The sequence below is a fragment of the Grammomys surdaster genome, unplaced genomic scaffold (assembly GCF_004785775.1).
Source record: "Grammomys surdaster isolate TR1022 unplaced genomic scaffold, NIH_TR_1.0 66, whole genome shotgun sequence".
NCBI lineage: Eukaryota > Metazoa > Chordata > Mammalia > Rodentia > Muridae > Grammomys > Grammomys surdaster.
In genome coordinates, this window is record NW_021604568.1 from 190,202 (window position 1) to 218,156 (window position 27,955).

General features: G+C 43.9%; 1 protein-coding gene across 20 annotated transcripts in view; it reads right to left on the bottom strand.

Moving 5' to 3' along the window:
• Sorbs1 (sorbin and SH3 domain containing 1) overlaps nt 1-27,955 on the bottom strand; it is a 221,586-nt gene that overhangs the window by 47,790 nt on the left and 145,841 nt on the right. For 14 of the 20 annotated variants that reach the window (XM_028772886.1, XM_028772843.1, XM_028772838.1 and 11 more), the window contains 6 exons: nt 24,214-24,386; nt 22,052-22,115; nt 11,404-11,451; nt 11,166-11,295; nt 8,671-8,785; nt 3,300-3,383 (listed from right to left, as the gene is read on the bottom strand). In XM_028772886.1, coding sequence (XP_028628719.1) covers nt 3,300-3,383; nt 8,671-8,785; nt 11,166-11,295; nt 11,404-11,451; nt 22,052-22,115; nt 24,214-24,386 — 614 coding nt within the window. The remainder of the gene's footprint in view (nt 1-3,299; nt 3,384-8,670; nt 8,786-11,165; nt 11,296-11,403; nt 11,452-22,051; nt 22,116-24,213; nt 24,387-27,955) is intronic. The other 6 variants (XM_028772869.1, XM_028772852.1, XM_028772860.1 and 3 more) reach the window with 1 other exon arrangement.

Here is a 27,955-nt window from a genome sequence, read left to right on the forward strand (position 1 = left end):
AAGCAAAGGACTGGGATCCTGGCTGAGGACACAAAGCTGTCTGCCCCAGGGGGACCTGAGATCACTAGCTAGAAGTATAAGTTTCAAGAGTAAATCAACCATAGATTCTCAATACTAAATTTTAAATTAAAAGGGGGGAAACGCATCAATAACGAATTTAAACAAATTAGAAACTCTAATTCTTTCTTGTTCTCTTCAAACAAAGACTGACCCTGGAGATTTTCACATTCTTAAAATAGTCTTTCCTACTATAGAAAAAAATTCATTGCATGCTAATAAATGCATAAATCTGTAAGCTTGGCCAATAGAGGCTAACGTTGAAAAGTGACCCTCTGGTTTGTAGCAGCAGCATCCAGAGTAGGATTCAATGGCATCCAGAGTGGAATTCAAATAGTGCGTGTGAGCATTTCATACTTTCTGCTAAACTGGCCTTTCGTAATGTAAGTAGAGTTAGGTAATGCCACTAACACTAGAGGCATGTTCCACCCCCTAGCAGATCGGAGGTCACCATGTATGTTCCTTACCCCTTCATAGACAATCAAGAGAGCTGGAAATCTGCCAGGAGAATGCTGAAGACTTAACAAGGGTGTGTGTGGAGTGAGAGCTAAGCAAACTTCCAGAAACTTCTAACTTTCAACTTCTCTCTCTCACGAGTGGATTCTCTGACTGTGACTGTATACACCTGAGATCTACCATATTATGACCTCCAGGGAGATCAGACACAGGAGATCATTAAAAGCACTGCAGGTAGATTGCATGCAAGTTTCATGTTCCTTAACTCTATAGAAACAGTCGAGGGATTATTATTGAGAAACATTGCCTTGAGTTTGTGACTAGACAACAAATCAATTTCTGTAGAAACTGGAGGGAAGGGGAGCGTAAAAGGTGGGTCCCCTTGTTCCAAAATTTAATTTCTTGCAAATTAAATTTGCTTCAAATAATCACCCCGCCCCCAATGGTCCCTGATGCCTTAACTTATTGCTATTTCATGGTGACTTACTGAGGTCACCAATCAGGATCTTGTTGCAAATTTTCTGTTCTTTTTGAGTAGCTTTATAAGAGGAGGCTCAGTGAGAAAAAAGAGCTCAGCAACTATTAGTACCAACTATTAGTATTCTACGGGGTTTGTTTACTAGGAGTAAAAGCCCTAAATTGGTGTAAGAACAACAGAAACAAAGTATCAACGACAACCTGTGTCACGTGTGATTGGCCGACTCCAGAATGGCTACATATCTTCCAAACATTCTGCCACAGCTTAAGGCTTTGCCACAGCAGTGCACTCTTTGGCCCATTGTAATTAGAATAGGAGAGAAGGGAACCTCACTCTCCCACCTCCTTCCTAAACTCTGTTGATTCAACTAGATAACAAGCCCACCCTGGGGACATATGTAAATGTCCCCATACGTAAATGTTCTTCCACTGAGGTTCCTTGAGATGTGCCCCCTGTTCTTTTGACAAATCTTCAAAAGTTAAGGCTATGCAAAAAGGAATCCCCAAGAGAAAGAATTGTTTGACAAATGGCCTGTGTCTTCCATGTTTACATAGGTGAGTTACAGTTTTTGGCAAATCTCTTAATTTTCCAAACTATTCTCAGGACCTGTTTACTAAAGGCTGGGATTCTCAAGTATTGTCTAATATCAACGAAACTTGTTTGCAATGATAGATTTATGAAAACGTGTCACTAGTAATAAGCTAGTAAAGAAGGTACCCTAACTTTTGCAAAAACTTAGTATTTTAGATTAAACTGGTTACTTAATAGATGAGTTACTAGTTACTTAATAGACAAGGGGATAGTTAGCAATCTGCAGACCCTGAAATGGATTTCAAAAATCACTGGCATGGATTCTTGAGAAGGGAACTGAAAATGAGTATCTCCTGCTTTCCATGAGGATAATACATTATCACTGCTGCACACAGCAATCAGTGCTTCAGAGAGGACCACACATAAATAAATACATGTTCAATAATTGAGCAGGTCTTAAGGAAAAGGATTAGGATACTGTTCACTCTATTGCATGTGAAAAGTCTGTGTATTAAATTTGGTGTCTAAATAGTGAACGGCAAAAAAAGGGGAGAGAGAAAGGAGAAGAAAGGAGTTGTGCACTGTGCTCTGGGGAGGAGAGAGATGAGTATAGTTGGGCTAGAGACTTTCTCTCTACTGCCCCTAGGTGGCGCTCATCAACAACAGATTAAAGGGAAGAGGAGCAATGATTGCATCCAGAAGGGCCCAGAAAGGAGAAATACCTGTTCCTACACATAGAATGCTGGCAGCTGGGCACTCCTAACTTTCAAGCTCAGCATCTTTAAGCCAAATCAGCAATTCCAAAGTGCCATTCTGAATTGCCTGTCTTCATCTTAATGAAAACTACACAGCATGGAACTTAACATTTCAATGAACTATAAAATCAGTTCCTATCTGCAGATAAAACCACCATCCGAGACTCAGAGCATTGGTTAAAGTCTCATACTCATGTCTAATGTTTATTTTTCTAGGTATAATTCTTCCATCTATAAATTCCTTTTGCAGTTATAATCGGGAATTCAAAGTAACTACAGTTTTCAAGTCTATCACCATGAGAGTGTAAAGTAACTACATGTTTAAAGTGTATCACCTCCAATGGAAGGACTAGTTCAGATTGTCCTGTTTGAAACTTGTCTGGGCATAGGACTAAACAACCACTCCAACCCCCGAAGAAAATTCAGAAATACCTCAGGGAAGCTGCTGAACACTAAATTTTCTGAGTTCTACCCTCCCTTCCAAACAATACTAGCCCAACTCAGAAAAAAAAAAAAATCATTCCTTACAAGATGCCTTTAACTGAGCAGAACTGGGGTTATATCTGCACAGTGAAGCAGCTTTTTTGTCTTCCGTGCCTTGAATGCATGCTTTAAAAAATATGAGGCACTGTAACCCTGCCCTTCCCAGTGACACATTTCCCCACCTGTCTTCATATACCTTAATGACTGGTTAAAATAGTGACTGTGTGGCAGAAAAAAAAAATACCACCCACCAGGTATGTGATACTTGTTGAGGGTGGCAGAGAGGGATTGTAGGACAAATGATGCCCTGGTCACACTCTCTGGATGTTCTAGGAAGGTGTCCCTCAGAGATCACTGTCCCCTCTTGGCAAATGGAGGAAAACCTACGGCTGTAGGGAGATAGCACAATCTGACTATTGACAGTTATCACAGCTGCTCCCGCTACTGAATCCCTCACACAGACCTGATTCTGCAGCAGCAGCAAGGCACCGACAGCATCATTTCACAAGGTGTATAACCACTGAAGCTATCACACTTACCGGTCTCCCAAACTCCAATTCCGAAAAGAATTTATACCAAGGTTCATTCTTTAAATCTATCTCTTCTGGGCTTATATCCCGACTCTATAAGGGTTGGTGACAGGGAATGGAAGAAAGAGAAGGATAACATTATGTAAAAGATTACACAGGAACAGGCCAGTAGAGATGCAGCGGCTCCGCGTTACACAGCGCCTGCTTCAACAGCAGGGACTGTCCAGTTTTACTGACACCAGGAAAACAAAGAAACTGAGGCAGGGAGCAGTGAGGTGTTTGTTTTCAGTCCAAAAGCAGAGGCAGATGGACTGGACATGGAGGACTCAGCACCATACTGCGACCCAGCACCACACAGCTAAATACGGGCAGATTGGTATTCTTGATCATTTCAGCATTAGAGAAAACAAAGTCCTTATTTCCTCTTGCCATAAAAAAGAAAAAAATAATAATAACTGTAAGCACATCAACTGGTGAGCACACCAAACATTCAGCATCTATGTCAGGATAAAGCAAACGGTTTTTATGGACTGGGACAGTTTTAGTATTTATTTGCAAGGCTGCCCTAAGGTTTTCAAAATAAATGCAGATATCGACACTTTATAAAAGCCAACTGGTTAATACTGCATCTTTAATGGCACATGGATAGGTGAGGTGCCATGTGTCATACACAGCAAAGTGAAATGATGTAAGTCAAAATAGAGGACGCAAGGGAAAACCACTGTAAGCGAGCATCGTGGGGGATGAGTACAGACAGCATACACTCTGTGTTCTAACAAATAAATGTTAAAGGACTGAGGAAACAAGTAAGTGACAGAAAAGCTGGACAGGACGGAGAACAGAACAGGGAGATAACGTCTGGGTTACATTCCAAAGTTAGATCCCTCACTGCCGTTATACTAAGACGCATCACAGAGATTGGTAATTTGATCCTGTAATTTAACACTTCATCAGGTATGTGTTAAAGTTCTGGCACTTTACCTACTTTTGGAAAAACACTAAAAATGGATGATTAAGAAATCAAGCTTTCTGATATAAGGAGTTAGGTTCACTGTTTGAGGTCAGGCTTTGCTTAAGTTCATATGTTCTTAATAACTGAGAACTACAAAAGATTGAGATGTGATTTTTTTTTTTAAATAACAACCTGAAATACAAAAATGTACACAGTTTCTTCTGAGGTTGAAGATATCACACAAGAAACTTAGCTACCTCATGGCCATAGGTAGATGGCACAGAACATCCGGCTGTCAGCCCACCTACAGGTCTTCAGCGCTTTTGCACCCCACAGTAGTCCTTCCTGGATGTACTAATACCACTAAGACAGTTTTCAAATCTCTCTGCAAGCAGCAAACTGTCTGAGTGACTTTACCCAGCCCTTCTTCCAAATTCCCTGGAGATACCTGCCATTTGTCCATTCCTGCTGTTAAAGGTAAAAGATACGGACACTTGTCGGAGACTTTAACTGAAATACGGTTTGAAACTACAGGGAGAATATATGCTAAACTCCACCCTCTTGTATCTAGATCAGTTTCCTCTAGAGTTTACATCCTGAAGGAAAAAGCCTGTCCATCCAGACAGAAATAGTGTCTGGTGTGTGTGTGTGTGTGTGTGTGTGTGTGTGTGTGTGTGTGTGTGCAAGTGTGTTTACATATCTATGCCCATGTATGTTTATATCAGAGGAAAACTTAAAGTGAAAGTTCCTGAGCAGTCAGCTACCTTGTTTTCTGAGCCAGGGTCTTTCAGTCACTTAGGGCTTGCCAACTGAACTAGGCTGGCTGGCCAGCAAGTCCTAAGGATCTGCCTGGTTCTCCCTCTCCAGGGCTGGAACAGTAGGCACAAGCCACCAAGCCTGCTTCTTTTACTCTTTTTCTGGGAACTGAACTCAAGTCCTTTAAGCACTTTACCAGCTGAGCATTCTCTCCAGCCTGGCATCTGCCTTTATTCGGTGAAAAGGAGCACAAGGTCCACAAACCCCAAGCCATTTGGGAATGATGGCTTAGACACTGGCTCATTCTACAATCTAGAATGACGGGTTTTCATGGAGCCTTCTTCATATTTGTTATTCTTACAAAGACTATTTATAAACCGTTCCCTGGGAATAGGTTAGGGTTTTTGTTTTTGCTGTTTTTTTTTTTTAAATAAAATGTACTAACATACCAACACTTTTGGAAAGCTGCCCAAGAGTTACAATATTTACAGCCTTGAAAGAATTAACTCTTGAATGCTGTTTGCAGGATAGTTGACTGTCAAGGCTCGTGTTGAGTAAAGAAAAGGTTACGCTGAATAACTTAGATAAAAAAGCCTCGGTTCTTCGAGCTGCCCAGACGTAAAGGTAAAAGATATTACCCACAGTGCTCATACCTGCGTTATTTTGCCAGGTGTAACTGAGCAGCATCCAATCAAGGAACAGACTAAGAATGGACACCCCTGCTAGAAGCAAAGAGGGAGCCCTGTTCCCATAGCCATGGCACTTCCACAGTGCCAGGTTCTGGTCTTTGCTGCTGTGGGCTGCTCTCTTTCCAGCTTGATAAAATCCATGGAAAGGGTAAGTGGCTTGCCAGGAAAGTGTCACCTCCTCAAAGCCAGCATTGGTGCTTGAACAGGAGCCAGAGACCAGCTTCAAACTTCAATTAAGTAGCTCATCTGAACATGGTGTGTTCACTTACACCATGCTTTACAGTTTTCATGGTTCTCACACCCATAGTACTCCCCTGGCCTCATCACCTGGTCCTCCACCAGGCTAGAGGGCCAGATAGTATTCCTACTCACAAACAAAAGTCTTGTGGTTCAAGGAGGTTAAACGACTGCCTGAAGGTACACAGTAGAGTCAGGATTGGAACCCAGAGCTCGGACCTTCCATGACTCATCCAGCACTCTGTAAACTATGCTGTATTCCTGCTCACCCTCCTACTGAGAGGGCGGGAGAGGCAGAGCTGGGCAAACCCCTTGCTTACACTTCCATGTTCACTTTGTGCCTGTAATTACTATCTCAATGTCTATCCCAGCTACCACACACCCGTGGAATATAAACCCCAACATCTAGCTTAGGGCCTCAGCATGAAAAAGTTGTATCTATATATTAGTTAAATGAAGCTCATGTCCTATGGAAGATTTCAGCAAAGAAAAAAAAATGTATAAAGGAGTAACACCTAGACATTCCTGACAGCTGGGATCAAACAATACATATCTAAGTCCAAGGCCCGAGAGAAAAGGTTGAATACACATAGGGAGGCAAGGAGTATTTAGACCTTTATGAATATGCCAAACAGGTGAACAGGTCACCAAGGATGGGAGTCACTCAGTGATTCTGAAGGTAATTGTGTTTTATGGGTTTGGGTAGTGTGAACAAGGCTCCAGGGCAAGAGGAGCCCCAACAGCCTATAGAATTTAACATTCTCCCTGATGGTATCAACTAGCTGTGCCTGGGCACATTCCTTGAATTGGCAGAATTAAGCAGGCTTGAGCACCTCAAATGGAAGAAAAAGTGGGGTTTCTCTTTCTTCATGAAGAGACAAATAAAACAAAAAAATATATAACTTAGAGTTTACATCTGTCACCCGTTTGCACGTTTAATAATGAAATGATTCTTCAGCTCTCTTCAAAAAGTATATGAATGGGGGGAGTGCTGAAATCCTAGCCAGCCAGATAATACCAAAAGGCAAGGCTCCTAGTGAAAGGCTCACATTGAAATTCACATAGCAGCTTTTCAGTTCACGTGATTAAAATAGCAGGGTTTTTAAAAAAAAGATTGAACATAATGGACCAATTCAGCCACTGTCAAAAAAATTAGGATTCAACTGAAATTCCTCTCTAAAACAGACAACTTCTCTTTGGAAGGAGGGAGCTAACTGGGGTGAAGGGCACTGAATTAAACGGTTGGACAGGTGCCCACATGCCACTACGGGTGGGACTCAGGCCTGGAGCATTACAGAGGAGCTCCTGTACTGAGACACCAGATTGTGTTCTGCTGTCCTTATGGACAGTGTCCACCACTCCAAAAATGGTCATCATGGGGCACTGAGGGCCACTGCCCAGCACTTGCAAAAAATAATCCCAGTGATCCCACCAATGGAGGAAACAAAATAACGTCGTTTTCCTAGTTCTGCATAGAGGTGAAACAACTGAGACCAAGAGAAGGAAGTGGAAACAAAGACAACATTAAGAAGGGTGTGCCTTCAGAAAAGGTCAGGACAATCTATGAACGGCCATTGCCCAAATAAAAGCACCCAAGGGCCTCCAGAATCCCTGAAATCATTTGCTTATTACTAAAGAGTGTGGCTTTCTTTCCAGGAACCCTTGGGTTGAAGATTGCCATGTACATTTACTACGTCTGGGATACTTCCTGTGGGCAGACAACTCCCACTGAAGCAGGGAAACGAGGGAAGTCATTCAGCTTGACTTTCGCTCTTTGCTTCAAACACCCACGGTGCCCAGCAAACTCAAAGAATGATAACTCTAAAGGCGTTTCTGTGAACTGATGACCTTTTCCTAATTAAAATTACTCCAGCATTTATAAAGACATCACATCTCATTTCAGTAAAAGTCAAATCAATTATCCCTTAAAAACACATAGAAGGCAGGCTAACCGCTCTTAAGGAGACTTTTCTCCAACCTGCTATCCAACCAGAGGGCTGTGGCACTGAGGAGGCTTTAGAGAATATGTTTAACCATTTTCCAAAATTTGAGCCATCTTTTTCTAATGAAGAATGAAGGGTGAATGAAAGGAAACATGATTGGCATATATGAAACTAGTTTGTAAAGTCTTCCTATTTGGCAGAAGTGGCTACTTCTCCATGGCAGCCTGGAATTTCCACACATTTTTTCCCCACCTAATTTTCTAGAGATGTGAATTTGGGTAAAAGACAATAAGCCAAACTGATTTTTATGGTAGTTCTCAATACTTTGCCAATCAAAGACCAAAAAGACCTAAAGCTAAAAAAATCTAACAGTCTGGGCTTTACCCCAAGTTACAACATTCTATTGGTTATTTATCTACGAATGATTTTAATGCTAGACTAGTGATTTCTGTAATATTCGTCCATTTCAAACCAGAATTGCCTACAAAAAATAAAACCCTTTACTCAATAAGCTTGACAAAGTAGTACATTTTTTTCCCTTAAAGAAAAAAATAAGTGAGATCAATGGCTGTTAGTAGAAAATTAAAGTGAGTTAAACCACACACAAATGGAACGACAGCCACAAAAAAACAGCTTTTTATAAGCAGACTCGGGACTAATCTATGAAGACCTGGAGAAATGCAGAGGGTGAAAATACTTCAACTCTTTTCATTGTTCTACACAAAACCAGCCTATCTCAAGTGGGGGAAGGATATGCTCCAACTCTACAAGGGCAGACAAAAGACCTTTCATATGCACATTACCATCTTCTCATTGGTCAGGACCGAAGACTTGCCCGGCTGATATTCATAAATGCTTTTGGGCTCTGCTCGGTATTTTCTCGTATCCACTTTCTTATCTGGGGGCTCCCAGTCGTTTCTGTAGAAGGAAAAATCCTATTTTCATGAAAACAGCACCAGCTTCCCACAAGGTCCAAATCTAGTTGGCTGTTGATCAAAGAATTTGTATATCCAAAGCATAAAACTGGAATCAAGGCCAGCGATTTAGCTGTATTAGCTTGCTTCTCAAAACAGCCCAATTAAATCTCTGTCTTAGCTCACAAGGAGCATGGGGTACCCTGAGCCCAAAACCTGGCAGCAGGATGTGGAGATGGAGGAGAGAGGAAGGAGGGAGGACAGGGAATGCAGCAGTTGTCCTGGAAAAAGTGCTCTGCTTCTTACGACTGTAACATTCCTCAAACACGCCTGAACTCCCACACGATTTATGCAGAGCACAAATACAGGTTCTCGAGCAGCCAGACTGTGGTTCAAACCCTAGCTACCCAGGTGATCTCAGTGCTGTACGACCTCCTGAAGCACCAGCTTGTCTAATTGTTAGATGAGGACCTCTGTGGCAGCATGCCAGGTCCAAAGCAGCCCTCAGTAAACACCAGCTGTGTGCCCTGTGTTCTTTCCTATTCTGCGCCTGAACCTGCTACATACTAATCTCGGTTTGGGTCAAAGGGTGTTTTGTTTTGTTTTTTAATTTATTATTTGTCTGTGTGCTGGCTAATTTTATGTCAACTTGACACAAGCTAGAGTAGTCTGAAAGGAGGAAACCTCAATGGAGAAAATGACTCTATCAGATCCAGGAACATGCCATTTTCTTAATAAATGGCAGGGAGGGGCCCAGCCCATTGTAGGTGAGGCCATCCCTGTGCTGGTGGTCTCCAGTTCTATAAGAAAGCAGGCCAGTAAGCAGCAGTCTTCCGTGACTCTGATTCAGCTCCTGCCTCCAGGATCCTGCCCTGCTTTTCAGTTCCTGCCCTCACTGCTTTTGATGAACTGTTATATGGAACTGTGAGTGAAAGCAACCCTTTCCTCCCCAAGATGCTTTTGGTCATAGTGTTCTACCACAGCAATAGTAACTCGAAGACCGTGTGTGTGGTTTGTGTGTGGTGTGTGTGTGTGTGTGTGTGTGGTGTGTATGGTGTATGGTGTGTGTGTGTATGGTGTGTGTGTGGTGTGTATTTGTGTGTGTGGTGTGTATGTGTGTGTATGTGGTGTGGGTGTGTATGTGTGTGGCGTGTGTGTGTGTGTGTGTGTGTGTGTGTTTTACAGAAATCAAACTCAGGTCAAGCTTGGTGCCAAGCACCTTCACCTGTTAAGCCCCCTTATCAGCCTTATCAGGTATGGATTTTCAGCCTGACATCCAAGAGATGGGATTTCAAAGGATGGATGAATCTTTGCAAATGTCTGCAAACTTTTTACACAGGAACACTGCTACACTATGGTTATATTTCGTTTTTCACGAAAGGTTAAAACTTTCTGGAAGATAGGACAATGATTTGTATATTCTTCTGTAAAGTCAGGTTCAATCTACATAAAATGTGCCCAGTAGGTGCTTACTGAATATACCTATAATTTCATAGCATATCCAGCATTCCTTTTTTTATTAATTATCAGACTCATCAGGTAGATGTATCAGGCACATGTGGGGCTTTTAAAACAGCCATTCACTTGCCCATGGAGATATGGAGGTATGAAACTGGATGTGAATTTAAGAAAAAATAGTAAGTTTCTTCTGCTTAGACCTTTTAGTTTGTAGAGATTGGCAAAAGCTGGGGCCAGAAAATACAGGGGATACCTGTCCAGAGGACACCAGACAATTACTCCATGGGGCATTTATGTCAATACATGTTATATCAGTAAACTGACTCACAGAATATAAGCTGCAGTTTAATATTGCAGTCTTTGCTACAAATATGTAAATGAATGTCCAAGTCAAGAGTTTTCTTATTACAGAGCCCGATGGTACAGGCCTGTAAAGCCAACTGCATGGAGGCTGAGGGAGGAGGACTGAGAGTTCAAGCACTGCTTGGACTACATACAGAACACGTTCAAGATTCGCCTGGACAACTTATTGAGATGCTGCCTCAAGCGAAAAAGTGAAAGTAGAGGGCCAAAGATGAGCTCTGTGGGAGAGCGCCTGCCTGTATTCATGAGGGCTCTGAGTTCATTACTAATACTACAATCCTTTTTAATTGAAACGAGAAAAGGTTATAGTAATTATCGTTGACATTAATTACGCCCATGCTTCGAGCCAGGCCTGGAAATGAAGGTCAAGTGCAATCTCTTCTTTTATCCTTGCAGAGAGGACTCATGATGTCTTTATCCTCAGTTCACAGGTAAGGATATGGAGACCCAGATTAAGTTGCTGCTGACAGGTGACCCCAGGCAAGGATTCAAGTTTCTTGTTCCTAACAAAGGAGGCTCCTGGGACTCAGACACTGGGGATGAGCATCTAAGAAAGCACTTACCTCTCTGGGCTGGACTTGAGAGAGGAGGAGCGGGCTGGGAGGGGGAGTGTAGCAGACCTCTTAACCACTTTCTCCCCGTCGATGTAGTTCATCTCACTTTTTGAGCGAGGCACGGAAAGGGGAGACTTTGCTGGAGAAAGTATACACAAAATACTTTAGGCTCGGATGAAAAATAACCCCTGAAGCTGTCACTATTCCCCTGCTTCCTCTCCCACAAGCAGAGGCTTCAGTCACTTACTGTCTTCAGAGAAGGAATATCGAGGAGAGTGCAGGTCAGAATCATCATCTAGTGAATAAACAAAGAAAAAATCAGGGGGAACAGACTAACATGAGAGATCCTGGGTGCACACCAAGCCCAACTTCTACAGTCCTGCATGACACCCAGACATTCCAGGGACCCAGCAGGGAGAGGACTCAAGCCAAGAGCTAACACCACACAGTGCACTGCAGAGCAGTAAGGTTTGCAAGAATCTATCTGACCCAAGATGGCTTGGTGGAAACTGCTTCCAGGTAACGTGCGGGGACAAGACTCCTCACAAAGAGAAGGCTCATCACTAAATCTGGAAGGCTGGGTTCTGTGTCTGAGAAGCAGGGGCTGACATGGATCCACCCACTCAATGCTCAGTCTTTGGTCTGGCCTATCGAGTGCCATGGCTTCTTCCTAAGGCTCAGAACTGCTACTGAGTAGAAAGAAGTCAAAAGAATATGGCTGTTAGCTCCCAACGGTAGCTTTGATTTGTTTTGTATGTTCTTCAGACAACACAACTGGGAAAGAGATTGTACAGCTAACAAGAGTTCAAGAAAATCCACATCATAATCTGTTTTTATTACATGTCAGCCTCGCTCATGCACAGATTCCTCAGGATCCTAGGTGTGCACACTCCCCTAGATAAACTAAATTCTGAGTTCTGAGATGACCAAGATCTAAACACCTCATAGAACAAGCTGTATTTTTTAAAGCAAAAATCAAATCACAAGCCCATTTACGGGAACTGATTTCCAAAACATATCTGTCCCAAGCACGAAGTATTTAGTCATGACATCCATGATAATCCTTCCTAAACACTTTTTTTTCTCCAGAGTGCCTGAAAGCCTAATATCTTGCTCATCTGAATTTCGAGTACATGCACCTAGAATGAAGATCTGATTATTCCCTTAAGATCTGTACCACTCTTTCACCAAAAAATGTGAGCTAGCCAACAAAGACAAATCAAGGGATGTGATACGCTGTGTTAATGACAGTGCTAATCAGGTCCTTGTTTTTGGGCAAATTAAGTATCTGAGTGAAAAAGGTCAGAATGTTTGATGAAATGTAAACAGAGCTGGCATTGTCATTATTTTGAGTACAGTGGTAGTCAAAGACAGGTCCAACCTTTTTGTCCCTTCTCTTCTTCCTATTTTTGTCTGTCCCAAGTGTCCCTCAGCTAAAACAGACAGGCATCAGGTACTGGGGTACTTTGCCCTCCTTTCAGGCCCCCTTGCTCTCATAAGAACTGGTCAACACCAAGGTTTGACAGCAACTAAGATTCTTTACCAACACAGCCAAGCCTTTTTTCTTTGGGATGGGATGGGGAGGGTCTTACTATGTTGCTCAGGCTAACCTCTAACTTACAATCCTCCTGCCTCAGCCTTTTCAGTGCTGAGACTGTACAGGCATACATCACTAAAATCCACTCTCCTTTCACTATTATAAACAGGGTATGTTAAGTTTATTTATGTTAGTTTCTAAAAATAGGGCAGTAGGGAGATAAGATGGAATCAGAAATACAGTTTTGGAAAAAGTGCTCTGAAGAATTTTATGTTGCTAGCTTTTGTTTGCTTTTGGAGTGATCTATCTTAAAGGGACTTTAAAATGTGTATTTAAATGTGTTCACATAAAGCTTGATATCAACCAGGCTATAATTGATATTCTGAACACTATTATTGGGTGGGGAGGGGAAGAAGTCTCCTCCACCCTAAGCTACATATGGCCAGGGTGTCTTTGTGAGTGAGCTTTTCACTTCTTACAGTGCCCACAGGACTCTTACATGGACTTAAGTTTAGGGACTCTATGAAAGCGTGCAGATGTCAAATCCAAGCAACTTTAGCAATTATGACAAGGTCCACAGTTAATTTTTTACATCTCTATTACAAGTATAATACAAGAAAATTTTACCTCATTTTATGACTGAGGATAACAATACACACTCCCATTATTAACTGCTTAATAATAGCTGGAAATAGTTACATCACAGGACACTAACCCTTCCTTTTATAATCAGGAGACCAGGGCCTGAGTCACTAAGAAAAATTGCCCTCAGTGACATAGTAAAAAACAGACATAGGCCAGGCAGTGGTGGTGCATGCCTTTAATCCCTGCACTTGGGAGACAGAGGCTGGCAGATCTCTGAGTTTTGGGTCAGCCTGGTCTACAGAGTGAGTTCTATAATAGCCAGAGCTACACAGAGACCACCATGTCTTGAAAAACCAAAAAAGGAATTAAGGGGTTGGGGGATGAAAAAACAAAGAAACAAAGAAAGAAAAGATACACAGGAGAGACAGAGTTCAGACCTTCCTGATGTCACCTCAGTCCTGGGATAGGGGTGACTGCTTTGTCATGTTCTTTCAATTCACCTTTGTAGCTCCAATTCTGGGCAAGGAGACTAAAAATGTCTGGTTTTTTTTGTTGTTGTTTTTGTTTTTAAAGCCATGGGCCAACCAAGAAAGGTGTCCTGAAACTGTAGGGCACCACAGGCCAAGCAATCTCTAGCCTTGAAGTCTTTGCTCTACTTTTCCCAACACCCCACCCTAGGAGATGCTTAGGCAAGCCTTCAGAGTGACTTTTCCACATTCCCTTGGCCTCCTATTGGCCTCCAGGGATAACAGATAACATTGATATAGCTTGCACTTCGTGTTGTTTAAAACTTTCTCCTGGTAAGCAGGTCTACACTGAGAAAGCTGGATATATAGTTTAGAATAACCAAGGACTGGAAGCCGAGAGTGAGGTCATCCTTCTACCAGTCCATCTAAAGCTGTCCAAAGAGAGTATGTGTACATGTGCTTGTGTTTAATCGTGAGATACACGAAGCAAAACCTTTCTCAACTCTTCTCTAAGCTAGCAACACAAATCCTATGGCTATATCCTCCAAGGATTCTTGACAATAATCAAGGACACAGAGGACTCAGCTGAGCTGGCATCTTGTGATTCCTGCTTGTGATGGGACCAGACGCTATCTGTGCCCCCTTGGAATAGCAAACAACTGACATCAAATGTTGGCACCAACACTCAGAACTTCCCAGGCCAATCATTCCAGGAAGCTCAAACATTGTACAGCACACATACAGGGTGAACAACACAACTTTGGTGCCTTGAAAGTCCCCGACAGGCTCTGGTATTGGGACACCAACAGCTCTCCCCAGGCTTTGGCAGTCTGGCCTTACTAACAGAATAGCTAGCCCCAGAGCTGTCAGGAGCTGCATGATTGCCTTCTCAAACACAAGAACGACATTCAGTGAATTTCTAAAAACTTCCTCCAGGTTGACTTTGCTGTTGCTCTTTAGAATTTACACAATTCTGAAAGTCAGCCTGAGAGAGTTCTAGTCAAAGCTGTTTCAAATGCTACATAACTGACAAAGCAGGATGCTCAGGCAAAGCAGCATCCACAGAGCCACGAACTGTGTGTCATTACATTTCCAGTTAGTGCTTCTCAGGCCTTGAAACCCAAAATTATTTTTTGTGATAATAGCAGCCCACTTTAACATGATCTTACTCTGTTATTCACCACATTTCTTTCCTAGGCTTTATTTATGCAAGAGCAAGGATGTAAGACGGGAGTCACAAACAACCCCATGGCACCAAAACAAAAGACAAAGAATCTGGAGTGGCAAAGATAAAGCAAGCAAAGGGGGATAATGGCGACTAGAATGCCAAGTCTTGGGGGCTGTGAGAAGAGTAACAGGTTATGTGTGCCTTGTTAAAGACTATCAAATACTAAAGGACAGAAAACAAAGGCCACAAGAGGGCGGAGAGTAACTGCAGAAGACAAAATCCTTAAAAAACTGGTGAGGTGAGAAAGAAAGTAAGGGGGACAGCCTAGAAGGATCCAAGGCGAGGAGGACCAGAAGCCTAGAGAGACCCACAGGCTAGAGAAGGCTCACCAATCTCATCTTCACTCAGCCTTCTGGGTCCCGAGGTGGGAAGGCAATCAATGCTTCAGTTCTTAGCTATCCTGTGGACCAAAGACGTTTGCACATGCTGGGTGGAGACCTTCTGGGCAGCTCACATAAGAAGAGCAAAGGTGACTGCTGTAAGCCTCTCAGTCCCTCCCCTGGGCAGGACCAGTAAAAGTTTGGGGCAGGAGGCTCAAGTGAGCCAAGCATCTTTACAACAGAACAACTTACTAGAACTCAAGCAAAATAAGGCTATTCTTAGAAATCCTGCACAGCTAGGAGAGTTATTTTCACTGAACTATATCTGTGCCTGAGAAAACCCGCCTTCTGCAAGCCTTGCCTTAGGGCAAGCCGGAGCAGGAATGAGAACACAAGACACCACAATTCTGTGACACAACCCAGAGATGCTTAGAAGTGGCACCATGAGTCACAGCCACAGAGCTTGGCGGTCTCAACCTCCAGCCAGAAACGGTGCTTGTGGAGGTCATGATCCAGCAGGAAAGCTGCTCTCTGACTTCCCCTCTGGCAAGAGCCCTTCACCCAGTGTGGTTCAGGCCATGGATCATGAAGTAGCCCATCAGAGCCTACTTCCTTGTCCTAGACCAAAGTCATTTTCATGTCTGAAGCCGATTTCCTTGTTCTAGCCTAAAATTTAGATTCCTGTCTGAAATTACTTCTTTCTTCTAGCCGAAGATTTAGATTCCTGCCTGAAAAGTATTGCTAGACCCTCAACCTAGAACTGACCTTAATACATGCATGTAATTAAAATGGTAGAAAAACAAAAAGGAGGAGGAGGGATGGGATAGGGGGTTCTAGGGAGAGGAAATGTGGAAAGGGGATGACATCTGTATTGAAAAAAAAATATTCAATAAAAAAAATGGAGTAGTATCAGCTACTTGGCTTTGCTGTAGATTCTGGGGTATTGTGCAAAAGTATCTTGTTTTCTTGATATTACCTATGCCATGTCAGCTGTCCTTACAAGGCCAGCACTTTGAATCTGCATTCCTTTCTCCAGCCCTACATCCAAACTGTCAGACTGCATCTTGGCAAGTACCATGGTCCTGGGGGTATCTTGCTATTCTCGTGTCATGGTCACACCCCTTGGGGAGCTTTGCATAACCACATGTTCCCAGACAGATCCCAAGAGATACTGGCTCAGCAGCCCAACACAGGACTGACTCAGGAGAAGCTACAATGAGTTATCGGAGAGCTCTTGGCAAGGAGGAGGCAAGCACATGCACACGGTCCACCATGAGAAGGATCAGTAGAACAAAAGCCCCTGATGGGATTCCAGAAGACCAGGGCTTGAATCCTGACTCTCCCCCACTTCCGTGTGACTTTTCGAGTGCACACACACTAACCTCCCCAAGCTTCCTCAGACTCCTCTGGTGGGGGGTAGGAGGAGGAACATGAGGTAAACCAGCTTCTAAAACCTGTGGCTTGGGACCACTTCACTGAGCAACAGGGTTATGAAAAATCGGGAAATGAAGTTTTAAAACAAGGGATGCCTGAAAACTAATTCAAAGTCAAAAGTAACAAATCTAAGGCCTTCCTGGCACTCACTACGCACCAGACTGCTCCACTGCAGCCTTGGTTCTGAACACACAACACGTATGTACACTGTGCATGCCATCATTCCACTCAATCCCAAGGATGCCTGAAATACCCCAGCTCAGACCGACGTGTAGTGTTTGACGACACAGAGAAGGTTTCCTGCTCTTGATAGGCTCACATGGTTTAATCGCACCTTAAATACTTTACTCTCGCCCTTCTTCAGCATCTAAGTGCCAAACTCATCTGTCTTTGGGTTGTGTGATGTTAGAATATTGAGTTGCTGACTTGAGTTTCACTTTTTAAAAAATGTTAAATGGCTTGAGGTCATGACAGAATCTCCTCTAGTTTCTGAAATGGTTCTAAACACACTTCTGCTGTTTTGGATGACTTATTTATGTGAAATTTCATTCTCTGCATGGATTACTATAATGTCAAAATACTGAGCAACTCTGAAAAACACTGAAGATAGCTCATGTTCCTTAGTATCAAATATTCAGCTAAGATTTAACTCTGCGACAAAATAAACTAGTGCCGGGCACGGTGGTGCACTCCTTCAATCCCAGCACTTGAGAGGTTAGACACAGGCAGATCTTTGTGAGTGAGTTTGGGGCCCAACCTGATGTACATAATGAGTTTTAGACCAGCCAGGGCTACACAGTGAGACTCTGCCAATAAATAAATAAATAAATAAATAAGCAAGCACCTTGCAAATTAGTGCCCCAAAATGTTTTAATTTTTAATAACTGGTAAAAGTGCATGCATGCGGAAGGATTATTTTAGAATGAATTTCTCTATGATTTATTATCAGTAAATGTTTCCTATGTGTGCAGCAGAGTAGCTTGTAAGTATCTTGGGTGAAGAGGGAGTTACGCAGCTCTGGTATTGGGTGGAAGCTCAGTGAGTGGCAGTCACCCCTCTGTAGCATGGCAAACCCAGCACTGCTGTCTCTTACAGCAGAACCTGGAGAAGCAGAAAGGCTGCCTTTCAGAGGGGAGTAACATGGAGGTGTGGGCAGCACCAAGCTCTCTTAAGGATTATGAGATGCAGACTGCTCCTTGCTGTAACTTATAGGGTCCCCCCCCCTCAAAGTACATGTAAGCCTCATTAAGACGTGGTCATCCTGTTTATCTTCCAGCATCTGGCCAGAAGTTTACTTATTCTTTCATGGAGATGGAAGGTTTCTAAGCCAGCATAAACACATGCTCGCAGGACCCCTGCTGTTCAGGACATTTCATTTTTAAAGTGTCATCTTTAAAAAAAATACTGCATCAACAACTACAATTTAGACAAACATTCTAGCCCTCAGGTAGGCTTGAATAGGCTTCTTCCAGATAATCCTTCTTCCAAATTATAAACTACAAGACCATAAATCAACAGTAGCATTAACAAGATTCCCCCATGAGACCTAAGGCTCCAATTTGTAGGTTTTCTCTCAGATAAACTCTCCCTCCCTTCCTCCCTCGTTCTTTCCCTACCTTCCTGTTGAAAGGTCTCACTATGTGGCCCTGGCTAGTCTAGAACTTAATATGTAGCCCAATTCAGTATTTAATTCATAGTAATCCTCCTGCCTCAGCCTCCTGAGCACTGGGATTATAGGCATGCACCTCTACCATCTCAGTGCATGTGAGTACCTGGCAGAGAGCCTGAAGCGCCCTGTGAGGAATGGCACCACGGACAGAGCTAAGGAGGGCTGTAGGTGCTCACAGAAGCTCAAACACATCAAAACACCGGATTCAGAAAGCCAGAACACCTCATGAATGTTTAAAAAAAAAAAAAGAAAAATATTAAAGCCAGTAATTTTTAAAGATGCTCCCACGTGTTTTTCACATTTGTAAAAAGACTTTATCTAATTAAATACACCAGCAATATGCTAGACATGTCATCTAGGCAAGATGGGGGCGTGAGATAGATCTACCCTATTTTTAAAAGATCTCTAGGGAAGTCAACTTCTTTGAAACGTGTCTTGAAGTCTAATTGCCTTCATCATTATGAAATTTTTTTATGTTAAACTTATTTTTTTTAAGTTTTTATTCTTTTAAGGACATTTCTTCCTTTTTTGGTCTCTGAAAATAATCTGTATATACACAGACACACATATCCACATACATATCCACTTCTAAATATGTGTGACAAGCTGTCTTGCTATCTCTTACTGTTTACACCTCTGGGCAAAATGCCCTACCTCCTCTTGTGGCCAGACTTCACATATTACAGAAAGCAGACGCTTCTGTCAGCAGAGTTGTAAGGTGTAGTGACCAGTGACATAAGTGCTTGATATCCAGTCATGAAACCCTGCCTTGCGATCACAGCCAAGCAGATGAAGGAAGCCAAAGGCCCTGCCTATGACAGACGTCAGGCCATCTTCCAATCCCATGGGAGAGGCAAGATTTTTCCCAAGATGCTTTTCCTCACTCACTTTTTACAACTGTCTCTGACACCTGTACCCTCTACTCCCATCCCCGAAAAAGAGGATATCTCCAGTATACACATATAGCCATTCTCCATATCAGGTCAAATTCCCGTCTAGCTCTTCTATGAAACGTTTCCTAGCTTGGTCCAAATCTTCTTTTCAAGACATATCTTACCAAGACTGATGCTTACACATGTGTATCCCTCTTCAGGAATTCCCAATCAAAGAGAGACACGCTGAGGACTCATGGCATGAGAGACCCAGTGACCATTAGGTGCAGTGTGGGAAACTGCTAAGCTTCTACTGTTGATAGCAGGTCTCCCTCCTTGGCTTCATGAAGGCACTGCCTAGCCACCAGTACTCTAGGTGACACCCCAGGTACAGCAGCTTTTCCCACACTCACACATCCAGAGCATGAGAAAGCTGTGAAGGCTACTCCTGAAGCCATGTAAACCCTACAGGGGCAGGGAATACAATATCACATGGAGAGGCAGCTAACAAGGACTGAGACAACATCACAAAACAAAAGATTAAAGGGAGGCAAATGAAGAGGGAGCTTTCCTTAGCAGCTAGCAAAATCCCCAAGGTGAGAGAGGAGCAACAGCACCAGTTCAGAAGGAAGCACACCATTTCCCTGTGATTACCTTCTGACTTAGGACTAGGAGTAGATGCAGGAAACTGGTAGGTAGGAGTGTAAGGGTTGTCCTCTGCAGCAGAGAAAAGCAGTGGGTTTGAAGCTATCCACCACCAAGTGGAGGAAACGCTTAACCCCCGGCCGACACCTTCCAATGATCATCTACTTTAGTGTTATTATTAAAGCACACAGGCATCACACTTAGATTAATGAATTAGAAAGAACTTAGTTATTTTAATATAGCACTCCATGCAAATGAGTAAAATAAAATGCTCGCTGGCTGAAATGACTACTGAAAACAAAATCTAAAAGCCAGACCGTATGCCTACAATGGAACTCTAAGAACTAATTTAACGCTATGACAAACAGATGCGCTGTCTAAACTTATGGTACCTTCAGAGTTTTGCAGGATTTCTGGAGGCTCGGGGAATTTGTACGTAGGGAAATAAGGGTTTTCCTCAGGAGTGTCTAGGCAGAGGATCAGATGGAGAAAGAGTGAGAGAGAAGGGGGAGGGGGAGGGAGGGGGAGAGGAAGATACAAATGGAGAAAAAGAACAAGTAGGAAACCACACAACTTATAATCCTTGAATCCTGGGACACAATAAGCTTCACTAATGATATGAGAGAAAAAAATCCAGTCTTTTTGCCTGAATTAAAGACACATCAAAAAAAAAAGTATATAGAAACTGGCTCCAGTGTACAAGAATCACTTGACACAAAGTTTCAAATTTCACAGTTTTTAGGTCAGAGGTATGAAATACGACAAATGAAAACACTATCCTAAAGTGACTTCTTTTAATCGAAGGCTATTTTGTGCATATTAGAATCAAGGTGAACAAGTGAATCTTAAGCTTTTCAGGTGCCCTAGGCACTTTTGTTTAGAATCTGTGATTTAGTTGCGTTAATAAGCAGGACACAAGCTTACTGGTGCCCTGGAGCAGAATGTGCTGTGCATATGCATGTATGCACCCCGGCATTTAGCCTTCTAGAGGCAGGTCTGAAGGTAGGAGAGTCACAGAGGACTGGAAGAAATGAAGGGACTTCTACTATGGAGCCCCAGCATCACCACCATGGTGGATGGAGCTTATCCACTGGACCTCAGCAAATCTACTCTTGACTCAGAGATGCTAAACACTCAGTGTTCAGGAACAGTGTAGATCATTCTGAACCCAGCAGAAGTTAATTAACAGTGACGCTGGATATTTGTGACTTAGGTGCAAACACTAATCAGGAGGCCACTTCTTCATGGCAGGCGGCCAGACTGGATTTGGGCACAAAGACAGGATCTCTGCTCTCAGGAAGAGTGCCACCCTTCCTGTAGTACAGCGACATGCCTGCCTGTCTGGTGACTGGCAGCACAGACAGAGCGATGGGAGCTGAGCTGGTAGGGCTTTGACCTGCCAAAGCACTAGCCTGGGCTTCTGCCATCATGCTGGCTCACTCACTGAAAGCTGAGGGGTAGCTCTCAATCTGTAAGCACCTCTTTCAACCTGAGCAGCTCTGGTACGTCAGCTCGTGACCGATTCTCTACCTGCCAAGCTCTGATTTCCAGATGGGAAAGCTTACTTTGAACCAGGATAGCCTCAGAGATGCACAATGCACTGTGCTTCACAAGGTGTTCCCATTTGGATGCTCACGGGACCCTCGAGAGGACTGGAAGCAGGACTGACACAGAAAGATACAAGATCCACCTAAGTGCCTGGAGGCTGCCTCCAGGGGAGAACACTTTTCTTAACTCCCCGTTCAGGGCTTTGCTCAACGTGATCTTCTCACAAGGCAGTCATGGGCTGACACCAGGTATACTGAAAGCTGTAAGCAGGTGGAGATGGAGCTGTCTGTTCCTCAGGCAGATAGGTAAAGGAGCAGGGATGGAGTGCGAGGCTCAGCCTCCGGCACTGCAGGAGCTGGGAGGGAGGACTTGCAAGCTGACCTCAAGTTCCAAAGCTGAGGCAGGCACAGGTGCAACCCTCCTACCTGTGTGCTGAAGGCACATGGCTAGACTCAGGCAGGCCAGTGCCTAACGTAATCCAACTGCAGGAGCTCAGCTCCTCCAGTACAAGAGAACGGAGCACAGGCCCGCAACCAACAGTCACCAAGTTCCCACAACATCACACGGCTTCTACAAATGAAAAGCGGTACCTCTGTTCAGCTTGTGGATCTGTTTAAACATAGTTTTGTACCAGTCTTTCGATCTCTCGGTATTCTAGAGGAAAAAAAACACAAACAAGGGGTAAAAACAATGAAAACAGAACTTGAGCACATTTTAGAAGGTCTGTGATCCCCAAATTAAAATCAAACAGCGACGTACTAGACTAGATCCCAGGGCCTTGAACATGTTCAGCAAACCTCTACAACATACATCCTTAGCTACAGTATTAATAACTTTTTTAAAGGCAAAACTTTTGAGAAAGCAGAGATATATAAGAGATTCGGATATCATTTTGATACATTAGATTTGGCCTAAGGATGTAACAGTCAAAGGCAGATTTGAAATATGTCCATGGTTTCTTTCTTTTAAAGAGATATACTTATTTTTAGTTTCTGTATGCGAATGCCTTGCCGGCATTTATTTATGTGCACCATGTGCATGCAGTGTCAGTGGAGGCCAGCAGAGGGCATCAGAACCAGCCATGTAGGTACTGAGTCCTCTGCAGAAACAGAAAGTGCTCTTAACCACTGAGCCATCTCTCTAGCCCTGCATCCCTTCTTCCTTAAAATTTCATTGTTAGCTATGACCTCTCTCCACACATAGACTTTGGGAAACAGAAGTTAAGTCCTCCCAGACCTATCCCCACTCCTTCTGGACTATTCTGTACAAATGTGTATAAGTCACCTTGCATAAAGCCAAGTTTAAAGTACGTGCTTTTAAATAGAACCCTTATGGCATCCAATTCCAATGTTTTCATGCTTACCTTGAGCTAGACCTTTTTTCAAAGATGAAAATAATTAAAGTAGTTAGATAAGATAGTATCATTCCCATTTTATAGATGAAAAAAATTAAGAAGAAAAAGTCAAAGTGGATTGTCTAAAGTACAGAGGTGTCAAACAGTAGAAGATCCAACTAACACAATAGTTGGAGACACTCTGCCACCCACACACTGTGAGAACTTGGAAAGTGATGGGATCCCTCACAGGCAATGCCTTTCTGATGCTGTTTGGATATCTGTTCTCTGTAGTTAACAGCTCGCCTCTCAGGGTGGCATTACTGGGAGGTGCTGTGGACCTTTAGCAGGTGAGACCTAGTTGGGGGGGGGGGGTCCTCAGGGCACAGAGAATGACTCCTCCACAGGGATCTCGGATGCCACCCAGGCATTCATACTGTGTGAGCACTCGCTTTGTCATATGTTCTTGCTATAATGTGGAACCCTTGCCAAAGGGCCCTGCAGAGGAGGTGGCTCAATTTTGGATACAAACCTCTATAACCATGAGCCCAAGTAAGCCTCTCCTTACTTTGTAAGCAGCCTGTGCTGAGTGTCCATAATAGTGTGGCTAAGCTAACCGATTTAGCAACCTATGAGGATGACCATTGCTTCCACCACTCAAGTGGCAATAGAAGATAATGGCCAGCAGAGGTGTCAGCAATCACTCTTGGTAAAGGTTCTCTTTCTGTTATTACATAGGATCTAAGCAGAGTTCTTCAGAGGCTTAGCCTACTGATGTGTCTATCTCTCCTCTGGAAGAACAGGAAAACAGCTTTCCAACTGGAAACTAAAGACACCTCTGCAGCCAGGGGCCTGGTGGACATACAGAGAGGAGTGGAAAGCTGCAAAGGGCAGGCTTCCCTGAGCTCCTCAGGCCCTCAGGAGCATTGGCACACCTGGCCTCAGAAAGGAACCTGTTGCTCTTGAAGGCAATGGAGGGCCTCCTCTGCCTGGTTTGCCTAGTTTCCTTGTCCTGGTTATCTTGGATGATGGGATAACTCCCATGTAAGGAGCTTCTCCCTGAACCCAGATACAGCCTCACTTTCCTAGGTATGCCCCTAAATCTGGAGCAAACCTGTCTGAGCGTGCTCCACAGCACAGGGCCAGCCTTGCCATGGGGCACATACAGCCCAGACCATCATGGTTCTGCTGCAGAAAAGTCGCTCTACCCTGCTCCACCCAGACATTCCCTTTCTCTTGAGACTTACAAATATCCTACACCTACTTTGGAGAAGTCTGGATACCCCCATTGGGGTGTGGTTTGTGCTGCTGTCAGAGAGAAACCCTTTCCTCTAAGTCACTGTGACCCCCTCCCTAAGGGGTTGGCACACATCATGAAGGCTACACTCTTGCTGGGGACTCAACGGTCCACATCCGTACCCGGAGTGGGATGCCCACTTCATCCAGAGACACATTGCTTAGGTCCTGTGCACTCCTCACCACCCGTCTGCTGTCATCCTTTGCTCTCTTCTCAGCAGCCCTGCTGGGTGAGGTGAGTTCTGCCGGGGTGGGCAAGTGGTCTTGCTCGCCTGCTCTTCTCTCTGAGGGAGGATCTGGAAATGACAAGCAATCACAAGTTGAAACTCCAAAGCACAAACCTCTCCAGCAATCCAGCTAGGGGAAAGGAGTGTTTGCTAACTGCCCATTGGCACCAACCCCATGTAGGGCATGGGTCATCGAAGTGTAGCCCACTGCTGGTCACTTGCTTTTATAAGTAAAACTGTACTGGAACACAGCCATGGTAGTTTGTCCGCACACTCTCTATGGATGTTTTTGTGTTACCATGGCTGAGCTGATTAAACTGGGACCACTTGGTCTGTAAAGCATCAGATATTAGTTACCCGGCTCTTTAAGAGAAGTCTGCAGAGGAATGAACATTGTTCTGCAGACCTCTGGGAAGGTAAGGGAGCAGGTAAAACCTTAAGATGGTAAAGCATTGCTCCAAAGTCCCTTTTTTGTCTTGGGATGGACTTAACTCTCTTCATTTGCCTTTCCCATCCCTTGGTTCTCTCATTAAAAAAATATGGGAATGACATTTCCACCGGCAAACTTACAGAGATGTTGTAAGCCAAAGTGCTCAGAAAGTTAGACATTGCTGTGTGCTGCTCACTGTGGTTTATTTAACCTGGTTTAGATTGGAACTTACAGAGAGCCAACAAACATACCAGGTGTGGTCTACAGGTTGCATACGTATTATTGTTATTGTCTGTTTTTCCAAACCAGACCATTCAGTTACTGAAGGGGGCAATCCCTAAGCACCTGCTAGGTGTTATGCCTTGCATTCTGCATGTGGAGATGCAGGTGAACCTCTCAGATACTTAGGCTTTGGGGGGGCCTATACTCTACTGGGCCAGCAAGGAGAATGCATAATAGTGAGGACCCAGAGGAGTCAGCACCCAGCTTAGCTGCAGAATTTAGGTTCAGAGCCAACTTGTCTAAGAGGAGCTGACCAGATGGAGGATGTTCCTGGCATAAGGAACAGCATCATTAACTGTGTTCCGCCTTGAACTGCTCTGACTTAATCGTGTGCCTGGCATTCCGTTAACTCTTCCATAAAACAAGAAGATCCTAAGTTAGAAAGAAAGAAAGAAAGAAAGAAAGAAAGAAAGAAAGAAAGAAAGAAAGAAAGAAAGAAAGTCATAGAGACATCTGGGAGATGCTGCAGACACCAGCTGAGGTGCCTTGGCAGGATGCAGTTTTGCAGACACCAGTGCAAGAGTGACGGCCAATCTCTATGGTAGAAGGAAGTGAGAGCAGAGCCAAGGGCTGAAGTCACACACTGAAGGGTGCCAAAGGAAGCAGGCAGAAAAGCAGAGAATCCCCAGCCTGTGTGGGAGTCACCTGAGCAACGGGAAAGAGACACACTGCTCTGAGGGAGCAGTTCCAGGAGGGCAACAAGGAGGTACCAGATGGCAGAGAAAAGGATAAGGGTATGTAAACAAAGCAGAGGTGAGCTCCACGCAGAGGAAGGAGTGCGTCAGATGGTAACTGGAGGGGAAGATGGAGGAAAAGGTGCTTAAGCCAAGGCAGCCTGAGCAAAGAATGAAGTGTGCCTCTTCCCCCAACCCTCCAGCAATTAGTAATTACTCCCTGACTGAGGAGTGCAAAGTGCTGGACAGAGAATATACTCTGGTAGGAAGCGGGATCTGAGGTTCCGTGCAAAGCTGTGATGAAGTCAGAGACGGCCACGTGTAAGGGAGTGGCTGAGGGGTGGAGGAACAGTGAAGACTGCAAGCTCAGGTTTTCTAACATTCAGTCTACTCAACAGAGTCCACTGTCCAGACTCCAGGCAAGCCTCTTAAAGCCTTGCTCCATCTACGAGGGCAGAATGGTTTCTAAATATCCTTGTAAAGCTCTAAACCTCATCTTGTTTGGTATGGAGAAACTATGAGGACCATAGGTGTGTTCAGTGTTTCTGGGTCAAATAATACTTTAAAAAAATGATTAGGCCAAGTGGGTTTAATAATTCTTAACACTCAGTCCACGGATTTTCTAGTTATTTTAAACTATAAAAATCAGCCCCACCCACTGTTCCTTTAAACTTTAGAAGCTTAAGATCACTGGATTCTGGTGATTCTGGTACAGGGAGGACTCAGACGCCAAAAGGAGGGGGAAATGTTATTTGATATGGTAAAAATTTAATCCATACATAACTGTTCCACTTAAGGCACATAACGCTGCATTCATGTTACAACTTTATATCATATGCTGATATCACATATCTATATCAGATCTGTTTCTTTCTAGTTTTATAGTGTGCCTCAAAAGTTGGGGATAGAGAGATGGCTCCATGATTAGCAGTACGTTTTGCTCCTGAAGAGGACACGGCATCCACGTGATAGCTCATAACCACCTTGATCTCCAGTTCCAAGAGATTCATTGCTGTCTTTATCCTCCACAGGCACCAAGCACACACACAGGACTCATATGGTTATGTGTGCAAATACTCACACATGCAAAGTAAAAGTAAATAAATTTAAAAGAAGTCTTGACTCACTAAACAAATGGTAATGACAAGCTCAAATGGGTCTCTCTCAGGAGGAGGTAGAGCAGATTTCCCGTGTATCCAAACCTTTGTAACAGTCTAAAACAATGTGTATATTTCCCTGGGGAAGGACAGTGCCCTCCCTATACCCTGTGCAGTCCCTGTACGTTCTTATCAAGGGGACCACAAACTACACAAAGCCGAACCGCATGTGACTCCACCCCCAGATGACTCTCCAGGATGGTTCATCTTCACTGTCTACTTGACAACTAAGGAACACCTAGGATGTCATGAAGCACCTCTCTGGATATGTCTGCGAGGGTATTTTCAGAGATGATTAAACTGTGGGGACTGCCCTATTAACGGTTAAATCCATCCATGAACTCAAGATCTACCACTAGGAGGCTGTGAAAGCTGAAGTCTGCTGGAAAAGGCATCTCTCTGGGAGCATCATTGTCTCCCGGCCCCTTCCTGCTGCTGTTTCTCACTGCTTCCTGTTTACCAGGGTGTGAACAGCTCCACCAGGCCCTCCTTGCCACGACAGGTTGAATCCCCTAAAACCACGAGCAACCAACTTCCCTCCTGTAAGTTGTTCTGCCAGGTACTTGGTAATAGTAATGGAAAACAGAATACTCTTATTGAGTGCTGGACCCACAGAAGTTTGCTCCAATTGTGCTGAGGGGAAGGAGGCTGGCAGTCCCTGGGTGTCTAACCTATAGGTGAGAGGGAGATGGCCACTTGCTCTAAACCAGAGCCACTAGAGAATACTACTCTAGGAAGCTTCTGGACACTAGTGATCTGTACTCAAGGAGAGCAATGATACAAAAAAGCCTACCCACACAGTGGAGAAGCCTGCCCGCACAATCATGGCCCTTTCCAGTGAGGATAGTGTTCTCCTCATTCAGCCATACAAACAGCACCTGGAGGCAGGACTGAGCGTTAGCACTCCACAGGTAAGAGAAATGAGGTCATTACCCAGGAGCAAACAATTTTATGAGAGGAGACAAAAACCAAACTCTGTGATTCCTAACATCAATGTCTCTTTCTCCTCCCCCTCCCTGTCCCTGCCTCCCCCACGCCTCTCTCTCTCTCTCTCTCTCTCTCTCTCTCTCTCTCTCTCTCTCTCTCTCTCTCTCT